General features: G+C 34.8%; 1 protein-coding gene across 1 annotated transcript in view; it reads left to right on the plus strand.

Moving 5' to 3' along the window:
- Positions 1-18742, plus strand: part of DNAH11 (dynein axonemal heavy chain 11) — an 851888-nt gene that overhangs the window by 154622 nt on the left and 678524 nt on the right. Inside the window, 2 exon segments of the mRNA XM_053715724.1 lie at positions 9198-9302; positions 11440-11835. Coding sequence (XP_053571699.1) covers positions 9198-9302; positions 11440-11835 — 501 coding nt within the window.

The raw sequence follows: 18742 nt of genomic DNA on the forward strand, positions 1-18742 counted from the left end.
CCGACGCAGAGCATCCTCTTCAAACAAAGTCTTCTTACTGAATGATGGTTCCTTTAAGTGACGTCATCCAAGACGGCGTCCCTTAGATTCCGATTGGCTGATAGAATTCTATCAGCCAATCGGAATTAAGGTAGAAAAAATCCTATTGGCTGATGCAATCAGCCAATAGGATTGAGCTTGCATTCCAATCAGCCAATAGAGTGTGAGCTCAATCCTATTGGCTGATTGCATCAGCCAATAGGATTTTTTCTACCTTAATTCCGATTGGCCTATTAGAATTCTATCAGCCAATCGGAATCTAAGGGACGCCATCTTGGATGACATCACTTAAAGGAAGCATTATTCAGTAAGAAGACTAAAATGTTACAAAGTACACTAACACCCATAAACTACCTATTAACCCCTAAACCACCACCCTCCCGCATCACAAATACTATATTACACCTATTAACCGCTAATCTGCTGTCCACCCTCATCGCAACTATTAAATAAACCTATTAACCCCTAATCCGCCGCCTACCCACATCTCTAACACTAAATAAATCTAGTAACTTCTAATCCGCTGCTTCCCGACAAAAATGATTAACCCCTAATCTGCCGCCCAGACACTAAATAAACATATTAACCCCTAAACCACCAGCCCCCACATCGCTAAACACTAAACCTAACACCCCCCTAACTTTAAATTAAAATTTACGATATAACTATTTTAAAATAAATAAAAACTTACCTGTGAAATAAAAAAAATATATACATTTAACTAACATTACTATTCTAATAAAATAAAAAATAACAATTAAAATTCCTAAATTACATGATTTAATAAATCCTAATTACTAAAATTAAAAGCCTAACATTACAAAAAATAATAAACACTAAAAATATGAAAAATAAAAAACTCTAAGTTTTCAAAAAATAATAAAATTATCAAAAATAAAAACAATTACACCTAATCTAATAGCCCTATAAAAATTAAAAAGCCCCCCAAAATAAAAACACCCCTAACCTACAATAAACTACCAATAGCCCTTAAAAGGTCCTTTTGTAGGGCATTGCCCTAAGTTAAACTGCTATTTTACATGCAAAAAACTACAAAGTCCCCCCCAACAGTAAACCCCCCCACCCAACCAATCCCCCAAAATAAAAAACGTAAGTTAAAAAAAAAACTAAGCTACCCATTGCCCCTAAATGGGCATTTGTATGGGCATTGCCCTTAAAAGGGCATTCAGCTTTTGTACTGCCCTTAAAAAATTAGTGTAAATACAAATTTCTGGAGTCGCCAGTGACTTCCGGCACGTTAGAAACTGCCGGCGCCTAGGAAAAAAAAAAAAAGTAAAATCTCCCGTAAAAGTCTAACCTCCCAAAAATAAGCCCGACATGTAAAACCCCTATATCCGCCATCAAACCCATATCGGAACTAATAATAAAAGTATTAACCCCTAAACCGACAACCCCCCCACACAATGCAATATGCCTAATTAAACTATTAACCCCTAATCTGCCATTCACCTACATCACAATCTACCTAATAAAAGTATTAACCCCTACATCTGCCAACCCCAACAACCCCCCCACATCGCAAAGTCCCTATTAAAACTATTAACCCCTAATCCGCCATTCACCCACATTGTAACAAACCTTAGAAATCTATTAACCCCTAAAAAAAACCCACACAATGCAATAATCCTAATAAAACTATTAACCCCTAAACCGCCAAACCCCCACAACGCAAATAACTAATTAAATTACTAAGCCCCCTAACCTAAACACCCCCTAATTTAACCCCAGTTACTTAAATTAATAAATACTAAGTTACAAGCAATTAAAATAAAAAAGCTAACATTACTTAAAAATAAAAAAAACTAAGATTAAATTAATCTAAGATTACAAAAAATAAAAAATTCTAACATTGCATAAAATAATAAACCAAATTATCAAAAATAAAAAAATTAAACCTAATCCCTATGTAAATAAAAAAGCCCACCCAAAATAAAAACACCCCCTAATCTAGTGCTAAACTACCAATAGCCCTTAAAAGGGCCTTTTGTAGGGCATTGCCCTAAGTTAAACAGCTCTTTTACTTTAAAAAATAGTCACCCCTCTAACAGTAAAAAACCCCACCCACCAAACCCCCCAAAATAAAAAAAACCTAACACTAAAAAATCCTAAACTACCCATTGCCTCTAAATTGGCATTTTTATAGGCATTGCCCTTAAAAGGGCATTCATTTCTTTTTCAAAAGCCCATTAAATCCCTAATCTAAAAACAAAAACAAAAACCAAAAAAAAAAGCCTAAGTCTAACCCCCAGATTGGTACCCACGGTTCCTGAAGTCCTGCGATGAAGTCTTCTTCCAAGCGGCGATATCTTCTTCCAGAAACAAGCCGGCGCGGAACTGAAGACCGTGACCATGGAGCGTGGAGATCCTCTTCGTACGATCACCTCCGCACACTGCAAATTGAATTCAAGAATATAAACAGGCAGTGTACAGCTCCACAGCTATAAGGTGCAAGTAGCAGGAGGGACCGTCAAAACCTCCAAATATGTAGAAAAGTAGAAAAATCCACAGCACCTTAACGAATTTCCAACACTTTATTGAAACATCTTTATCCCATACAGGTACAAAGCAGGTAGCAGCAACGTTTCGGGATATTATCCCTTAATCATGCTAATGAGCCTCATCTGGTGAGATACATTTATAGGCCTGCAATTTAACCCATAGTATACTGTTACAAAGTGAATTTTATCACTCAACATCACCACCTAGTGGTTATAAATATTATTACAGTTAAACACGTATATAAATTTAAAAACAATATACAATTTACAATTTACCTATTCATCTTTTGATACACCTATATACAAATCTTTGTTGATATTCCATATCTTCTGCATAATATTACCATTTCCTCCTGAATTTTTTTTATTAAACATCCATTTATTATTTCATAATGAGTCCTTAAAGAATTCTCTACTACGTAGTCAGTTTAAAAGAGTAAAAAGGATTATAAATGACGATTCCTTAGTTGTAAACAGACTACAAGAAATGGGGGACAAGTTCCTACAAAGAGGGTACCCTAGGAAGTTAACTGAGAAAGAGATCATGAGGGTACAGGAAGATAACAATGTTTCTAGAGCTAATAGAGAAGATGAAGAAAGGTTAGTTTGTGTAACACAGTTTAACCCTATTAGTAAGAAAGTGAGGAACATTGTATCTAAACATTGGCACATCTTAAAAATTGTAATTCTAATATTGAATCCTTTAAAAAACCATCTATGATGGCATATCGAAGAGTCCAAAATTTGGGAGATATGTTGGTTAGAAATGATTTAGGATCAAGAAAGAAAGAGAAATACATCACTAAAAAAAGTTATGGAACTTTTCCATGCTTGGGTTGTGCAAGTTGTAGTGCAGTCATTAAAGGGACAGAATTTCAACATCCCCAAACAGGAAATTTTTTTAACATTAACAATTTCTATACATGTGACTCATCCTATGTTGTATACCTTATTAAATGCCCATGTTCAAAAATCTATGTTGGTGAGACTACCAGAAGGGTACGAGATAGGATGAGTCAACACAGATCCAATATTAGATGTGGGGACCAGGAAGCCCCTGTATCTTGCCATTTTTTGAGTGCAGGCCACAATATAAGCCAACTACGGTGGCACATTATTGATGGAGTGGATAAATTAAGAAGAGGTGGCAATAAGGAAACCATATTAAAACAAAAAGAGTCCTATTGGATATATAAATTGGATGCTTTAATTCCTAAAGGAATCAATAGAGAGCTAGACCTCAAAGTGTTTCTATAATAAATGGATGTTTAATAAAAAAATTCAGGAGGAAATGGTAATATTAATCAGAAGATATGGAATATCAACAAAGATTTGTATATAGGTGTATCAAAAGATGAATAGGTAAATTGTAAATTGTATAATGTTTTTAAATTTATATATGTGTTTAACTGTAGTAATATTTATAACCACTAGGTGGTGATGTTGAGTGATAAAATTCACTTTGTAACAGTATACTATGGGTTAAATTGCAGGCCTATAAATGTATCTCACCAGATGAGGCTCATTAGTAATAAGGGATAATATCCCTAAACGTTGCTGCTACCTGCTTTGTACCTGTATGGGATAAAGCTGTTTCAATAAAGTGTTGGAAATTCGTTAAGGTGCTGTGGATTTTTCTACTTTTCTGCAAATTGAATTTATTTTTGATAATTTGGTTTATTATTTTATGTAATGTTAGAATTTTTTTATAATCTTAGATTAATTTAATCTTATTTTTTTTAATTTTTAAGTAATGTTAGCTTTTTTATTTGTTTGTAACTTTAGTATTTTTTAATTTATGTAATCTGGGTTAATTTAGGGGCTGTTAGGTTAGGGGGCTTAGTAATTTAGTTATTTGTGTTGTGGGGGTTTGGCGGATTAGGGGTTAATAGATTTATTAGGTTTGTTGCAATGTGTGTTAATGGCGGATTAGGGGTTAATAGGTTAAGTTTATTGCGTTGGTGGGGGATGGTAGGGGTTAATAGTTTTAATAGGTACTTTGCAATATGGGTGAATGGCGGATAAGGGGTTAAAAGTTTATTAAGGTATATTGCGTTGTGGGGTAATGGCGGTTTAGGGGTTAATCACTTTATTAGGTATATAGCGTTGTGGGATTAGGGGTTAATATAGTTTATTAATTATTGCGGCGGGTGTTGACAGCTGACAGGTAGATAGTGCACATGCATTAGGTGTTAGTTATTTTCAAGAGGTAGATAGATATTGCACATGCGTTCGGTGTTACTTACTATTTTAAGGGGGTTACAGTGCTCACATACTCGGCGCAAGTCTTGCTGTGCCTGCCTATGTGTGGCGAGGTGAAAATGGAGTAAAATGTCTACATTTTCTCTGCGTAAGTCCTTGCGCTGAATATGTGATACCGATTTGCGACGCAGTTCTATGTTAGATTATGGGAGTAAAAATTGTGGGTAACGGGTGAAATATACGTGCCGCATTTATATGCAGCGACGTATTTGTGATACCAAACCACGTCAAAACCAGCGTTGCCGACTTTTGCGGGCGACGCGGCATATGTAATCTTGCCCCTGATATCCAGTGAATAGGTATATGATATTTACTCACCTGAAATAAAATGTATAAACGTCTTAAAAGCTTCAGAGAATGCTTTAATAAAAATTTTAATTTGCCCTGTATTTCAAACTGAAGCCAAGAGCTATTTGATAGCATGTTATACAGCATTCAGGAGATGCCAATAAACTAGAAAACAAAGATGCAGCTGCACCAAGCAGGAACTTATTACTATTCTTATGCTGACATTGATATGTTGAGGTCTGTAATGGAACAGGGCGTCAATGAACATTCATAGACTTTCCCTGAAGAGGATTATGGTGAAAACAGTGTCAATGATAAAGGATAAAACATGAAAGGACTATGATCTTTAATAATTCTATTGCCAAAATGTTTAGCTATTTCTCTGTAAGATTTGTCTCCATAGATAAAATAAAGCTAATATAGTAGAACAATGTCTACAGTTGTAGCTTTTCACTTTTATTGCCAAAAGCTGTAATTAAATTCTCAATTTCATGCTTTTTTTAATATTTGCTGCCTTTGGTGTGAGTTCCACTTAATCTCTTTGGTGATTTGTGTGCGCCTGTGTGTGTTTGTGTAAACTGTAGCCCTACATATATGAGATACATCCTCAGTATGTGTATATGATAACATATCCATCAAGATGCTAATTTGCCAACTCCATAAATTAAACATCTCTGTTAGATTTTGCCTATTAAAATCACTGTTTTCATCTTGGCTAATTTTCTGTAGTCTAGTCTATAAAAAAGAAATGTGGTAGGATATGTACAAAAATAGAACTCTTAGATGACTGTAAGGGTTAAATTTCCATTTAAAATATCTGCATGAATTTCATTAATCTTTCTGTATTTTCTGTTAAAAGTAATATATAAAATGTATTATTTGCAATAAATGTACATTGAAGCAAAGTGTCAGAAATCCAATTAAATTATTTTGATTGAAATGAACTGATAAAAGTTTGGATTCCATTTATAATTTGACAGTCCAACCAACTCTGAGATTTTTACTGCACAACAATATTATTTTGCCACACCTCCTCTTATGCACAAGGACAAGGCTTATCAATCACCCTGAATGAGCAGGGTTGAGAAGCAGTGGTTGTATGACCATAAGGGCTCCAACGCAGCTTCCACTGCTTGATCAATGGAGTCCTCTGTTTCATCACATTTATTATATAGGGGAACAGGTTCTTAAGCAGAGAGTCTGCCTGCAATCACCACATGCAATTCAGCATTGTGTATTATGCTCTTGTGCAATCCCGTCCCCTGCTCTTGCTCAGCCTATGGTGTAAGAGCAGGGCCTGTCAATCCCCTCGAGCTTGGTTGTTCAGGGCATTTAATCTGCACCACCTCTGAGGTGAGAGAATATAAAGCAGGAACTGCTCCTTAAATGTTGTGGGTGCAGAGTCACTCATGCAAGCCCACACTGCATTGTCTCAGTAGCTGTGAATGCAGCTTGATGAATTTACCCTTTAGTGTGAGCAGTTATTCTTGTGATATTTTTTTTTGTCCCATTCCTTTATATTATATTGTTTTGTATTGTATTTTATTATATTTATTACTTTTCACAGTTTACATGCAAAAGTGAATGGTATTCATGCAGACTTCTAGATTGAAAATTTAAATGGATAGTAAAGTCAAAATTAAACTTGCATGATTCAGATAAAACATGTCATTTTATGCCACTTTTAAATTTACTTCTACTTTTAAATGTGCTCCGTTCTCTTGGTATCCCTTGTTGGAAAAAAATACACATATATCCTACAATAGTGGGAGCTAGCTGCTGTCGCTAGTGATTGGCTAACTAGATATGTTCATCTAGCTGGTGGTAGGGCAATGCTGTTCCTCCAGCAAAGGACATAAAGAGAATGAGGCAAATTTGGTGATAGAATACAAAAGTAAAAAGTTGTTTAAAATTGTATGTTCCATCCAAATCATGAAAGAAAAATGTGGGGTTTCCTGTCCCTTTAACCTTTGAAATGTATAGTTAGTGTAGAGTTCTGCTTTACATGAGCTTAGATTTAGTGTTATAGGACCAGTGGCAGTCAATACAGTAAATTTGCATAATCAACAAATGCAAGATAACAAGACAATGCAATAGCACTTAGGGGCCTATCTATCAAGCTCCGTATGGAGCTTGACGCCCCGTGTTTCTGGCGAGCCTGTAGGCTCGCCAGAAACAGCAGTTATGAAGCAGCGGTCTAAAGACCGCTGCTCCATAACCCTGTCCGTCTGCTCTGAGCAGGCGGACAGACATCGCCACAAATCAACCCGATCGAGTACGATCGGGTTGATTGACAACCCCCTGCTGGTGGCCGATTGGCCGCGAATCTGCAGGGCGTGGCGTTGCACCAGCAGCTCACAAGAGCTGCTGGTCCAATGCTGAATACGAAGAGCGTATTGCTCTCCGCATTCAGCGAGGTCTGTCGGACTTGATCCTCACTGTCAGATCAGGTCCGACAGACCGTTGTTAAATAGGCCTCTGTGTCTGAACTTCAAATGAGTAGTAGATTTTTTTCTGACAATTTTAAAAGTTATGTCTATTTCCACTCCCCCCTGTACCATGTGACAGCCATCAGCCAATCACAAAATCATACACGTACCATGTGAGAGCCGTCAGCAAATCACAAATGCATACACAAATGCTGTGTATTCTTGCACATGCTCAGTAGGAGTTGGTGACTCAAAACATTTAAATAAAAAAAAGACTGTGCACATTTTCACATTTTGTTAATGGAAGTAAATTGGAAAGTTGTTTAAAATTGCATGCTCTATCTGAATCATGAAAGTTTAATTTTGACTTGAGTGTCCCTTTAAGGTTTTGGAATTATTCTTGCTACTATACAATATTTAATAATTTGCTATTCCCTTTTGTTGATATATATATATATATATATATATATATATATATATATATATATATATAATATATATATATATATTTATCTTATGTTACCCAAAGTATGTCTGTGATAATCTCAGGACTTGGGAAACAAAAACAATAACTATTTATTAGGGTTCATAGCCTCTTTACATGTTCAGTTATTGTTGTGTATAATTGACCCTTTTTTAAATAATTGTATTTTAGTACATGATTACATTTTCATAGTAATGAATGGGCATTCAGGTAGTATTTTATTTGCAAACATATTCCAAGTGTGAAATAATCACTATTTTAATGAACCTAGGTAGACGTTGTCTTTGTTCAACAGTGCACTAAGCTTGCATAAAAATAAAAAGCTTTATAAATCTAGATGTACTGTTCAATTGGTGTCACAGCTGTTTTTTAAGAGGGTAAAGGTTTTCCTGGAGGCCCATCTGTGTTTTGTGGGCGGGGCCATGACTGTAGGGGCATGACTGAATGTTCAGTGGGCAGGACTGGGCATTCCATGAGTGGGGTCGGTCAGAACTGTGATGGGAAAACAAACAATGATCCCAGTCTGGGGAATAATGGGGGGTATGTAATGATGAAAAGCTGATCCTTGCATTTATCGTGGCTGAATAAAGTATCATGTTTGGATGGTATGGCTACATTGTATCTTTTTGTATCTAGCAGGGGCTGAATGTAGTGGCTCGGTGGTTTGCACATTAAAATACACTTGTGCTGGACATTTGTATGTTTTTGGGTATGTAATTATGAGCATTGAACTATGCCTCAGTATATAGCCACAATATGCTCGATATTACCCTTACCCTTGTCTATGGTACATAAAATTGAAAGTAAATAAAAGTCTAAATATTTATATACATGGCTTCAGCATAAAGTATCCTAGCAAAATACCTTATGCAGTTTAAATACCACAAAAATATTACATATAGAGCCTCAGATTTTTTTTGTAGCAAGCATTTGCAATATGGATCAAGAATGCTCTGCTGTTGATTAAATGGTTACCTAAACAAACTACTGAAAGTCTTGGTGCTTTATATACAACTCATCTTGCTGTTTTGATGGGACCCCAGTCTAAAATATATAATCTATAATGGAATCTTTTTAACAGAATACTTGTTTATATATACAGTTATATAAGATCATTTTAGTTATACAGTACATATGATATTGCATTAATATTATGTATAATCATTTTTTATGCAGCTTGTGGCTGTGTTACGAGAGGTTGAATACCTGCAGATACTACATCAAACAGAGATCCCTACAGCAGCATTAGTAATCTTTGAAAAGAGGGAGATTTTACACAAGGTATGGATGTTGTAAAATAAATGTATATTTGTCTTCTTAAAATATTCTTATGTTTAACATATTACATTTATATGAGTATTTTTGTATGATTTATCCTGCAATTTTGTTTTAATATGTGTATTTAATATACATAGACAACACAATATGTGTGCTCTCTTCATAAAGATTATAGGTGAGATGCAATAATGATCTCAGTTCATTAAGATTAGAGGTCTCAGCATTGCAGAGCTTTTCATTTTCCTTTATTGTGAAATTCAATAAGACAAACGGCTGAAGCTTGGAGAGAACCTAAATTGGTCGAAAGTCTTAAAGCTGCAATACCTAGCACCAATTTAAACTTTAATATAAAATAGGAACTTAAAACAATATTTAACACAATATTTAATGTCCCTGTAAAGTGTTTATTAATTGAAAATAAAACAATATAGTGTAATATACAGCTAATATATATCTTGCATTATTTGCTGTACAAAACCTCTGAGTATTGTTTTAGTTCCACTCCCTCTAGTCAGACTGGAGTAACTTCATCATACTTAAAGGGGCATTCTAATGCAAACATTACATGCACTAAATTGCTATAACTTTTATTATAATTGGACTATTAAATGCAGTAGAATCACATAATCAAAAAATCAGCGAATCAGACTCATATGTATACACTGTGACTTATAGCACATGCTAAGTAGTGTGAATATAAAAATACTGCATAAGTTGGGAATGATTGAAAATAAATTTGAAAGTTGTTTAAAATTGCATGCTCTTTATGAATCATGGAAGTTGATAGGACCATTAAATACAGTGAAACTGCATAATTAGCAAGTGCATAATACAAAGAGTATGCAATTTTTTTAAATGACTCGAGCAGAAGATTTTTTTTTTCTGATTAATTTCAAAATGTACTTCAATTTGCTGTCCCCTTGTATCATGTGACAGCCATCAGCCAATCACAGACTCATATACATATACACTGTGATCTCTTGCACATTCTCAGTAGTAACTGGTGCTTCAGAAATTGTCCATATAAAAAGAATGCACAATTTTGATAATGGAAGTCAATTGGAAAGCCTTTTAAAACTGCATGCTCTATCTGAATCATAAAAGTTTAATGTTGACTTTGGTATGTGTTTAATTGGGACTTTTACCGGCTTTAACTATGTATTTAACCCCTTTTGCAAATAGGGTTAATAGTTTTATTATTGCACTATTGCTTGCATATAATGCTATAACACATTTAGAGCATTTTCTATTAAATTACACTTAATAAACAGATGCAAGATCAAACAATGTTTCAGAAGTCACTCTGACTTCAATTCCCTCAGTCCCTTTCATGACCACCATTAGGCATGAGAATGGCATCATAATTCTTTGCAGTCTTACAGGGAGTGGCCAAATGTTTCAACAGTATAGTTAAATGCACATGCATCTACATACTATGAAGTGATTGGTTACATCAGAGTGTGCAAGCATTTACAGTTTTCCTCTAGGCTTTACAATAAGTGCTTTGAGATTGATACTAAATAATTTCAGCAACTTAGCCTCACAGAAAGGCTTTTAAAATATAAACTTTGACAAAATTGGATATTGCACTATTACCTTTTAATGAACTGAAAATGTCACATCTCTGGGAAATAAAAGGGTTTCCTATTCCTTATGAAAGAACTGTTGCATACAGTAGAATTGCATAATCATCAAGTGCTTAGTAGAAAGAAAATGCAATAGCACTTACCTGAATATCAAATGAGCAATAGATCTTTTCTGACAAATTTCAAAATCTATTTCAATTTGCCAGCCCCTATATCATGTGACAGCCATCAGCCAATCACAGACTCATACATATACACTGTGAACTCTTGCACATGCTCAGTAGTATCTGGTGCCTCAAAAAGTGTGCATATAAAAAAACTGCACAATGGAAGTAAATTGGAAATTCTCTTAAATCTGCATGCTCTATCTGAATTATGAAAGTTTAATTTTGACTTTAGCTTCTTTTTTAAGAAATATGAATAAAATAGAAATCTCAACAGTAGTAAAAATCTTGAATTGTCCACAGTTACTTAAGAGATTCAGTGAGAAATATAAATATTTATATTAAATCTTTTTTAATGCATTTTTATCCTGTTTCTATTTATTTAACTAGTATATAAGAAGCCTGGATCTCATAGTTCAGTGGTACAATAAACTAAAACAAACTGTTCTAGAAGTTGAATATCCCTTAATTAAAGATGACATGTTGTATCTCAACGAGCAACTCCAAGATGCAGAAGAATATTTTACATGGAAGCAGGAGAATTGCTGGGATTATATAGTTAAAGTGAAAACCATAGTGCATGACCTGGAAAAAAGAGTACAGCAATCAAAAGACAACATACAAGCAATCCAGCAAATCATGAAGGCCTGGGCAGATGATATCTTGTTTTCACGTAAGGAGAACAGGAAGGATGCACTGATAAATCTAGAGGATAAAGCTGAGAGACTGAATAAGAAATACAAATTCATTCATGAGGATGGAAATAGAATTCAGAGTCTTGCTGAGGTACTGTACACTGGAATATACAGGGTTATATTGTAAAGCTTTTGTGAAATGGAGGTTTAGCTCCCAGGACATAGAAATGCACATTTATTTTTGCTTTGATAGATTTTAGAATAAGCATTACTGTTGCATCCAATGGAAATATTAGTGTTTTGTTAATGATGAAGGAATATTTGTGTTTTTTTCTCAGTTTTAGAGAAATAGTTTCACATCATAATATAATGAAATGTGCCAAATGTAACATAAAATGTCTCAATAGACTTTAATGGGAATTCTTATTGTTACCACCAGTTTACACAGTAATGTATTGTCATCTGACGTGTTTTCATATCAGTACAAATACACTGAAATTGTAGTCTATACTTTTGTGAAAAAGATATTAACCTTTTAAGTGTGAATGACGGCACGTGGTCGTCATCTTCACAATGCATTTTGCGAGTATGACAACCATGTGTTGTCAATATGGGTGGCGCTTTTGGAGCTCATTGCACGCCCCCCCCCTACACTTACCCCTCATCCCTGGTGGTCTTTGCTAGTGTCACCATACTGGGAGAGCTGGGAGGTTTAAAGTAGCTGGATGGAGGGGTTGTATTTAAACCCCTCGATCTCAGCTCCCTTAAACCTTAAAAAACCCAAGACCCACCATCTGAAAGCTTAACATCTTCTTTTTTTTTTTTTTTTTTTTTTTTTTTCTCAAATCTGCTTTGGGGGGGTTCAAGTATAAGCACCTTCTTTTTTTATATTATTTTTTTAATAAACTAAACATCTATTTATATATATATATTTCTTTCATGTAATTAGCAAGAGTCCATGAGCTAGTGACGTATGGGATATACATTCCTACCAGGAGGGGCAAAGTTTTCCCAAACCTTAAAATGCCTATAAAAACACCCCTCACCACACCCACAATTCAGTCTCTTATATACCATTACCTCTACTGATTCTCGTTTCAGTACTGGTTTGGCTATCTACTATATGTAGATGAGTGTCTTGGGGTAAGTAAATCTTATTTCTATTTATGACACTCAAAGCTATGGTTGGGCACTTTATATGTAAAGTTCTAAATATATGTTTTAATCTTATATTTGCCATGATTCAGGTTAATCAGTATTCCTTCTTTCAGACTGTCAGTTTCATTATTTTGGGAAATGCATATGAATAAATATTTTTTCTTACCTTCAATTTTCAAATTGACTTTTTTCCCCTCGGGGGCAGAAAATGCTTCAATTTATTGCGTCATTTTTGGCGCAAACTTTTTTGGCGCAAAATTTCGTCATTTCGGGCGCCATAGTTGACGCCAGAAGTTTACACATGGTTGATTCATTTTTTGACGCATGTGTGTTACAGACGTTTTTTTGCGCCAAAAAAAGTGGGCGTCATTTTTGGCGCCAAAAAATATGGGCGTCATACTTGGCGCCAAATAATGTGGGCGTCTTACTTGGGGCCAAAAAATGTGGGCGTCATACTTGGCACCATTTTTTTCACATTATTTCAGTCTCACTTTTTTGTTGCTTCTGGTTGCTAGAGGCTTGTTTGTTTTGCATTTTTTCCCATTCCTGAAACTGTTATTTAAGGAATTTGATTTATTGATTGATGAATTTTGCTTTATATGTTGTTTTTTTCTATTACATATTGCAAGATATTTCAAAGCTGTTCCTGTATCAGAAAATACTGAGGGATTCCTGATGACTGATATCAGTCCTACCAAAGCTAAGTTCATTTATTTTAATGTTATGAATGTTTATATTTAGCTATGGTTTGTAATAAGTTTTTATGATAAACTTTTACTTGCAGAGTCCATTAGTATTTATGCATTATCTATTGCTATTCTTTTTACATCTTATGTACAAGATATATTTAGGAATTTATAAGAATTTTTTTCTGATTCTAGTATAAAGGCTTTGTCTGCTATCCCGCCTTCTAATAACATTTTTAGGTCTTTTTTAAACTTCTCATTTAGTTGATGAAGTTTCAAATGACCAACAACATACTGAATTATCCTTCTCTGATGGTGTGTTTTCTCATTCAGAATATTCTTCATCAGATATTGACACTAACAAATCTACTTTTTTATTTTTAAATAGAGTACATTCGTTTTTTGTTGAAAAGGTGTTGATTATTTTGGATATTGAAGTAACTAGTTCTTTTGATTAAGACTAGCTAACATTTAAATTCTGCTTATTAACCTTCTGTGGTTTCTTCAGAGGTTTTTTTCCAGTTCCTGATACTAGGGAATGGAATAGGCCAGGAATTTCTTTTATTCCTTCTTTAAGGTTTTTAATTGTATCCTTTGCCGGCAGTTAGTTTTAAGTTTTGAGGAAGATCCCCCAAGTTAATGGGACTATCTCTACTCTTGCTAACATACTACTATTCCTATAGCAGATAGTACTTATTTTTTTCCTTGAGAACTTGTATCTTATTTAAGGAAAATTATTTATTTTCAGGTACTTTTCTTAGACCTGTAATTTATTTGGCTGATGTTGCAACTGCTTCAGCTTTCTGGTTGGATACTTTAGTGCAACAAGTATCGGATTATGATTTGTTTAGCATTGTTAAGTTGATCAACATGCTAATAATTTCATTTGTGTCGTCATTTTTTTTATATTTTCGCAAATGAGGTTTAATCTATGTCTTTAGCTATTTTAGCTAAAAGAACTTTATGATTTCAATCTTGGAATGCTAATTTGATTTGTAAATTCCATATTTATTTTTTTCCAAGGTAATCAATTATTTGGTTCACAATTGGATTCAATTCTTCTACTGTTACTCTGGGCTGCAAGATTGAGTTCTAAAGCTAAATATTAAGCTTTTTTTCTTACTAAGGAACGGAATTCTAATTCTTCCCCAAGTAACATATTTACAATTGGAAGTTTTCTTCATTCAATTTAAGCCATTTTTGAAATCAAAGTCAGCTCCCCAAATTTGCATTTAGGTGCAGTTCTTATTCCAGCTTAGCTGGTAAGGGGCAGGTTAAGACTTTCTTAATAAATTTGTTTGGTTCAATTCGGTCCAAATTTCTTAGATTTGGATACAGAATAGGATTCAGAGTAAAACCGTCTGTGAGAAGTATTTTTTCTCTCTCTAACATATTCCAGCTATTCCAGTAAGGCTCACACTTTCCTGAAGTGTGTTTCAGTCCTATATGTATTGGGTACTTGTGAAGCGCGGCTGGTTATCCGTTGGGGCTCAAGGCGCTGCTCAGACCTGGAGTTTTCTGGGGTATTTATACCAGTTCCTTTTTAGGAACAGGATTTGGGGGTTTTATTCAAAACTATTCATTATTTCAAAAAAATATATATTTTTGAATTGTCATATTAGTATACCATCTTTTAGAGTGGAGTTTATATGTTCTATTCTGCCTTTTTGGTCAGTAATGGCATTTTTTGTTCACAATAGATACAATAGATGCATATCTTCATTTTCTGTTTTCATTCAGATTATTTTCATTTTCTGAGATTCTCTTTTTTTGACAAGCATTACCAATTTGTTGCTTTTCCTTCTGGTCTAGCGACAGCTCTAAGAATCTTTTCAAGGTTCTCAGTGTTTCCTTATTTGGACGGTTTCGTGGTACTGGCTCAGTCTTTTTCGTTCTGCGGAATCTCATACGATTCAACTTTTGTTGTTTCTTCAAGACATGGTTAGAGGATTTTTATCAAAAGCTCTTTGATTCCTCAGACAAGGGTCACCTTTTTTAGGTTTCCAGATAGATTGTGTCTATGTCTTTGTCTCTAGCAGACAAGTGACAATTTTATTGGGTTCCGTTGGTCGGAACCTTCAGTCTATATTATTTCCTTCAGTTGCTATATGCATGGAAGTTTTTGGTATTATGGCTGCAGCATTGGATTCGATTCCCTTTGCTCATTTTCATAAGAAACCTTTCCAGTTTTTTATACTGAATTAATGGTGCAGGGATTCTAGGATATCACTTTTTATATCTTTGAATCCCAATGTTTAACTATCTTTGATTTGGTGGTTAGATCACCTTCATATAGTTCTACGGGTCTCTTCGGTTCATTCAACCTGGACCATGATCACTACAGATGCGAGTCTTTTAGGTTGGAAGGCTGTCTGGGGATCTCTGTCAGCACAAGGGGTTTGGAAATCTCAGGAGGCGAGATTACCAATCGATATTTTGGAACTCCGTGCATTTTTCAGAGTTCTTCAGTTTTGGCTTCTTTTTGAAGAAAGAGACGTTTATTGTTTTTCAGACAGACAATGTCACAACTGTGGCGTATGTCAATCATCAAGGTGGGACTCTCAGTCCTTAGGCTGTGAAATAAGTATCTCGGATACTTGCTTGGACTAAATCCAGCTCCTGTCTAATTTCTGCGGTCCATTTCCCAGGTATAGACAATTGGGAAACGGATTATCTGTCAATCAAGCTTTACATCCGGGAGAATGGTCTTTATCTAGATGTGTTTTTTTCAAATTGTTCAGATGTGTGGGCTTCCAGAAACAGATCTGATGGCATCTCATCTAATCAACTAACTTCCCAGGGGCCTATTCAGGTCCGGGGATCCTCTGGCGGAAGCAGTGTATTCATTGACACTTTCTTGGAGTTATCAATCTGCCTATATTTTTTCGCCTCTGGTTCTTCTTTTTAGAGTGATTTTCAAAATCATCAGGGAGCAATCTTTTGTGTTGCTGGTGGTTCCAGCATGGCCGCACAGGTTTTGGTATATGGTTCTTGTTCGGATGTCCAGTTGCAAATCTTGGTCTCTTCCATTAAGGCCAGACCCTATATCTTAACATTCATTTTTTCCATCAGGAACTCAAATTATTAATTTGATGGTATGGAGTTTTAACGCTTAGTACTTAGTCATAGAAATTCTTTGACTCATTGATTAATACTATGTTGCAGGGTCGTTAATCTGTCTCTAGTAAGATTTATTATCGAGTTTGAAAGATTTTCATCTCTTGATGCTCTTTTCATAAATTCTCTTGGCATTCTTTTAGAATTCCTAGGTTTTTATAGTTTTCTTCAGGATGGTTTAGATAAGGATTTTTGTCTGCAAGTTCTTTGCAAGGACAAATCTCTGCTTTTTCTGTGCTGTTTTCATAGAAAAATTTGCTAATCTTTCTGTTATTCATTGTTTTGTTCAGGCTTTGGTTCGTATCAAGTCTGTCATTTAAGCCAATTTCTCCTCCTTGGAGTCTTAATTTGGTTCTGAGGGCTTTACAGGCTCTTCCGTTTGAGCATATGCTTTCTTTGGACATTTAAATTACTTTCATGGAAAGTATTGTTCCTTTAGACATCTCTTCAGCTAGGAAAGTCCTTTGAATTATCTGTTCTTTCTTGTGAGTCTCCTTTTTCTGATTTTTTTATCAGGATAAGGTGGGTTTGCTGTCTTCTTTTCAATTTTTTCCTAAAGTTGTGAATTTTAACAACATTAGTAGAGGAATTATTGTCCCTTCCTTGTGTCCTAATACTAAGAATTATTTGGAGAGATTCTTACATTCTTTGGATTTGGTAAGAGTTCTGAAATTATGTTGAAGCTATTCAGATTTCAGAAAGACTTCTAGTCTATTTGTTATCTTTTCTGGTTTTAGGAAAGGTCAGAAGGCTTCTGCCATTTCTTTGGCATCTTGGTTAAGCTTTTGGATTCATCTTGCTTATTTGGAGTCGGGTTAATCTCCGCCTCAGAGGATTACGGCTCATTCTACTAGGTCAGTTTCAACTTCCTGTACTTTTAAGAATGAAGCTTCTGTTGATCAGATTTGCAAAGCAACGAATTGGTCTTCTTTGCATACTTTTACTAAATTCTACCATTTTGATGTTTTCTCTTCTTCAGAAGCAGTTTTTGGTAGAATAGTACTTCAGGCAGCTGTTTCAGTTTGATTCTTCTGCTTATAACTTCAGTTTTTTTTCATTATAAAAATTTAAACTTTTTTGATTTGGGTAGTGGATTCATTTTTCAGCGGAATTGTCTGTCTTTATTTTATCCCTCCCTCTCTAGTGACTCTTGCGTGGAAGTTCCACATCTTGGGTATCTGCTATCCCATACGTCACTAGCTCATGGACTCTTGCTAATTACATGAAAGAAAACATAATTTATGTAAGAACTTACCTGATAAATTCATTTCTTTCATATTAGCAAGAGTCCATGAGGCCCACCCTTTTTTGTGGTGGTTATGATTTTTTTGTATAAAGCACAATTATTCCAATTCCTTATTTTTGATGCTTTCGCTCCTTTCTTATCACCCCACTTCTTGGCTATTCGTTAAACTGAATTGTGGGTGTGGTGAGGGATGTATTTATAGGTATTTTAAGGTTTGGGAAAACTTTGCCCCTCCTGGTAGGAATGTATATCCCATACGTCACTAGCTCATGGACTCTTGCTAATATGAAAGAAATTAATTTATCAGGGAAGTTCTTACATAAATAATGTTATCCATATAAAAGGCATAAAGACTCCCAAGACCATTAGTTTTAAAGTCCCTGAGCCCCTCTTAAAAATAAAGCTCCTATATAAGTGTTGATAAAGTGAATAAATATCCATTTATTTGCATAAAGGCTCAATGTTTAGATCAATGTTACAGAACTATAGCAAAAGCCTCTTACTTATGATAATTACTACTTCTTTTTACTATATAGTTAGGGAAAAAATACACCCGCTATTGTTTATAAACTTGCTTATTAAAATTTTAATTGAAAAAAAATATTTTTTTCACACTTTTTGTTGCAAGTTTCTTACATGTCATGATATATAGATACCATAATGATATAGATGAATTTGCTGGGTCTCCTGAAAAAAGATATATAATATGCGTGGGTTTCTCACTGAAAAACTACCTATAGCTACATCTAAAAACTGAAAAACAGCTGAGCACATGGGTGGAAATTACAGTTATAGGGTTAAACTGGCCACATTTATCCTGATATTACAAATTGAGCATTGCATGCCCAATG

The sequence above is a fragment of the Bombina bombina genome, chromosome 5 (assembly GCF_027579735.1).
Source record: "Bombina bombina isolate aBomBom1 chromosome 5, aBomBom1.pri, whole genome shotgun sequence".
Taxonomy (NCBI): Eukaryota; Metazoa; Chordata; class Amphibia; order Anura; family Bombinatoridae; genus Bombina; species Bombina bombina.